Source organism: Oculina patagonica, chromosome 6, assembly GCF_052425735.1.
Source record: "Oculina patagonica isolate OP01 chromosome 6, crgOcupat, whole genome shotgun sequence".
NCBI lineage: Eukaryota > Metazoa > Cnidaria > Anthozoa > Scleractinia > Oculinidae > Oculina > Oculina patagonica.
Genome location: NC_135763.1, coordinates 17,224,762 through 17,229,466, shown reverse-complemented (window position 1 = coordinate 17,229,466; position 4,705 = coordinate 17,224,762). Strand labels below are relative to the sequence as shown.

At 40.6% G+C, this 4,705-nt stretch overlaps 1 protein-coding gene across 1 annotated transcript; it reads right to left on the bottom strand.

Annotated features, from left to right (window-relative positions):
* Positions 1-449: 449 nt before the first annotated feature.
* Positions 450-2,719, bottom strand: LOC144656434 (BTB/POZ domain-containing protein 6-like). The gene has a single exon (XM_078516655.1). The coding sequence runs from the start codon at positions 2,638-2,640 to the stop codon at positions 1,309-1,311; it is 1,332 nt and encodes a 443-aa protein (XP_078372781.1). The 5' UTR covers positions 2,641-2,719; the 3' UTR covers positions 450-1,308.
* Positions 2,720-4,705: the final 1,986 nt, after the last annotated feature.

The following is a 4,705-nucleotide window of genomic DNA, read 5'->3' as shown; positions in this document are numbered from 1 at the left end:
TCAAAAGCCCCCCCCCCGGTCTGAATAGGGTTAACAGGCTTGAAAGTGGTTCTTATGTTTTCTCTGCTAAGCACACGTCGAACTCTTTCGGAAACACCCTTTATGTAAGGGATTGAAGCGTAACCCCTTGGACTCTCTTGACTTTCTTGGTTTTCTGGCTGTATGGTTTCTTGAGCCGAAACAAGACAACGATCGATGAAACTTTGGGGGTATCCGTTGATTTTAAGGTCACCGATTACTTGTTGTTTTTCGCTCTGTTTCCGCTCAGAGGTCGAGGGAAGATATTTGGCAAGGTCCATTAGTGTCTTTAAAACGAGCTGTAGTAAAGACACTAATGGACCGTGCCAAATATCTTCCCTCGACCTCTGAGCGGAAACCAAATTTTTATTATGTCAAACACTGATCGCCCTAATAATACCCTTTTCGTTTAATTATTTTATTCATGTTTTCGAATGTTTCTATATTAATACTACAATAAGCTGGTTGTTTAGACATTTCTTGGAGTAAAGTATAAAATTAAAATAGCGACTTGACTATAATTAAGTTTGTTACAGTCCTATCAGTGTTTTTTTTTCGAACACAATCGATTCAGCAAGATTGGATAGCTCTTTAACGAACTCTACTGCTAATGAGAAATTTATTGGTCTCCAGAAGTGCAAACACAAGTGCTTGCACTTGCCGTTTTTTGGCTCAATTGTAGGCTCAAATAGATGAAGACCTGTTTTATCGTTTCGCTTGGTAGGTATTATATTGATACATATATGACATCCTTCAGCCAATAACACCAGCCATTCTATCTTCGAGAAACCAGAGTCCCTCCGGGAACGCCATATTTTTGTACTCAGACCTATCTTCCTACAGAAAACTGCCAGTTTGTATATGAGTCATCTTATTCGTGCTATAAATTAATTTTTTTTTCTTCGTAAAGAGAAACAATCATTAGGAATTCTTAGAAATTGTTATCTACAATAATCAAATACACTGCAATGCTATTAGCTAGGTAATAAATCATAGATTCAATTGAACAATGTATTTACCTACAATTTTGGGTCACATGCCCACCTGTGTCATCAGCTGTTATATTCCTGACACAACAACGTTCACGATCAAAATGTTCCCTTTTGATGAGCGAGTGAATAGGAGTACCAGATTTAGAAAAGAACATTCATTTGTTTTTCTAAGTAAATGATTGTGATATTGGTTATATATAAAGGCCTTCTCGCAACGTTTGTAGGAGTTTGTTTACTTCATTTGTAACTTAGACTTACTATAAAGAATACTAGAACATGTAACTCAGTACAATGCGATTTACTTCAGTGTAAACTCAAATTCAGAAAATTGTCCGTACATGACGTTAGTTCGCCCTGTAGAAGCAAATTGCGAAAAGACAAAAGTTACTCCAGCATGTTCCACACGGGATAGGCCATCCCTCCCAAAGGAGGAAGGTGGACCACTGATAAAAGCTGCAAGATGGTATTTAATCTGTGCTTGTAAAACAATTGGATACTCAAACACAATATCAAAACCATGATAATCTCCCTCCTTACTGTGCAAAAGATTGGACGGAAACTTACCGGTTTCAGTTGCCAAAGGGACACCGTTGGCCTTAGCTACTTTTAGCGTCACTGAATATTCATTGTTCTCGCTACCAAACAGACGCACGGCATGTAGCTTTATGTTCTTGTCAACCGAAACGACTATTGAATCAGAACAGTTTATAGTAGTATAACCCCAGCCACCTGTAAATACTTCAAATAACCGAAACCGGCTCATTCGCTGACGAAGAGCAGCTCTTGTGGTTTCAGGAAATCCCACCTGAAATTTCAGCACAGAATTAAAATACTTCACCAAGTCGAATGACTCTTTCTTCGTCAGTATATCGCAGTCGAGGACAACATCAGCGAACTCCTTTTCTTCCATCACCGGAAAACGAATTGCCTTAACGATCCGTTCTCCAAGGATCCTTCTTTTTACAGAACCTTCTTTCGCCAAGCCTTGCTTTTCACATTCCTTTGTAGCCCAGCAATCGACAGCTTTGAATAATTCCACCTCCTTGACAGTCAACGAATCTCTCTCGACTAATTCCTCCAGCACTGATTTCTCGATTGTCACAAAACCGCCTGATGTCACAGCTTCGTCTGCCTGTTTATCGATCACTTCCCAGCAACGATCCACCAGATCTTTCTCTTCGTACTTCTGTGCGTCCGGCAAGACATGAAACACGTTTGAGGCATCCAGGTTCTTTCCAAGGTACTCTGTGCATTTGTCAGCAAGGGAAGGAAGCATGTATTTCTTCGCCAAATACAGAACTTGCATGACATTGTCTGGGTCCAAGTTCACTTCATCGCTGTACATGAAACGAAACAACTCCAATAGGCTCTCGTACTCACAGTCAGAGATATCGATAGAATCTCTCGTCTCCGCCAATTCACCGTAAAACATGGCAAAAAATACTGGGCTACTAATCGCCAACAAGAACTTGTGAGCTGGAATCTTCTTCATACTTTCACTTCCGCCTTGGCGAACAACAAACTTCACATCGCTCAAGAGTTCGTTGTTAAACATGAACTTGCATCTTTGGCTGATTGTACATCTTGTTGTTGTACTCCAGAAATCTTCACTGGTCACATCGAGAGACATACCTGGACAATTAAGTTTGAAATTGATATTACTGTTTAGTAGGCTACAGGATCGCTTCTGCTTTCGTTTTCGAATGAGTCGAAACTCGAAAGAGTCACGCTAGTCACGCATGTGAGCGCATGGGAGCACATGGAAGATGAAGTGCTAACGCGGGCTCAAACTGGTACCCATGCCTTTTGTCGACGCATCTGACCGTGTACAAAGACCGATACTTTGCGAGACGGCGAGCGAGACTGATATCTTTCATGCACACGAAATCAAGCATCACGAGGACAAGAAAAAAAAAAGAAAACGAGACTGATGGGCATGACCTGCGGTGGAACATGAAATGATCATCAGGCTAAAAATAAATACTGCGTAAATTCTGCGAAGATAATTTCAATTCGTTCATTTCAGTATGATTTCTTTGGTGTACTGATATCATACACTGAAAGGTGACTTAAAAACACAAGTGTCTACTCAATTAGAATCAAAGGGTGCGTCCTAGCTGACATTTTAACCGTACTGCCTAGCAACACGTCTTTGCGGGAACGCTCGAGTGACAGCTCGACAGTTTTGTGTTTACTCTCTTAGTAATCCGTGTTGTTCATTGCAGTCAGTCATTTTCTCTCGTGTATTTGTTTTTGGTTCTGTATATACGCCCTCATTATTCAGAAATGAAGGGGGTGTACGTTCCCATAGAATGTTGTGAACATTAAGTTCACTGGAATAATTGCTAGACATTTTTATCAGAATATCTAGCAATATCATAGAAACGAATGCAGCGTATCGGCTGGACTGTTGTTTACTCTTTTAACCCTTTAACCGGCAATCGTACATATTTGTACGAAAAACACTAGCAGTGATTGAAAAAAATCTAGCTTTTACATATCTGGGCACATGATAGTAATGACTGCTTTTTATGGCAAAGTGATAATTTTCACAGCTTTAAAAGCCAACTAACTGACTACAACTCTTGATTTCTGTTGCATGTGGCTGTTTGTTCAGCAGCAAATCTGAAAATGCCCGTTTTCTACCTAACAGGGCAACAACAAAAAACACACATCTTTGCCTCCATTTTTTTTAATGAAAAAATAATTCTGACTTAAAAAATATACATTTGCAGCAAACTTCAACCCTATTCCTTTCCGTTCACCAATGAAATTTCCCATCAATCATTCAGCAGACTCAGCAATTACTATTCGATTAGACCTATGCTTGCAAACCTGTAATTTCCTCATTGGTGACGGAAAGGTCGAGCCACCCAATCCTGCCGGCAATATGTTGCACCGATTGCATTCTTTTGAAGTCAGAACTCGTCCAAAATGCCTTGGCAGGTCTTGGAATCCACCCACAGAAAGGCCAGAGAGACAACTTTACTCATGAACCGCCATCTTTCGATTCGAATATTTTTGGCGTTCCAATCAAGACAAAATCATCTCTCACCTCTGCTTTCTTTCAGATGCTGGCCTCTACCCACCACTCTAGCTTAATGATGCCAGCCTGGGGGCTTCTGCAGTGAAAAATGACTTGAAAAATCACTTATAAATAGAAAACGTGCCAAATCCAAATCCAACCCAACAGCTACGAAAGAAGCAACTACCGACTACTGACGTCACAATAAAAATTTGAGCCCTCGGTGTTTCGAAACAGCACACATTTTTACTTGAACTTCTTATATGTCTCCCATAGCTCAGTGGTTAGAGCGTCCAACCGGTTTTCTGGAAGGTCATGGGTTCGACTCCCGTTGGGGGAACTCGGAAAATCTTTTTTCCGAGTATTCAACTTGAGAACGCTTCTTCATTTACTTTCTTATATGCAATCACGAAGTTCTACAGAATGTCTAAGCCCAGTAAAAACCTTTAGAAAGTCACAGAAATTTGACAGTTAAAGGGTTAAAACAACTCCGGGGAGGGGGGAAGAACCATGTTATCTTTAGGTACATTTCTCTTAGGTCAGTTGAGCGAATTGTAACAAAGTCTACTATTAGCCTAATGGCCACTGCTTCTCTCAGATATGCCGGGATGCAAATCTGACAGCGTAGCTTACCGAGGTCGCCTCGACAAGACTCGCGTGTACACGTTTA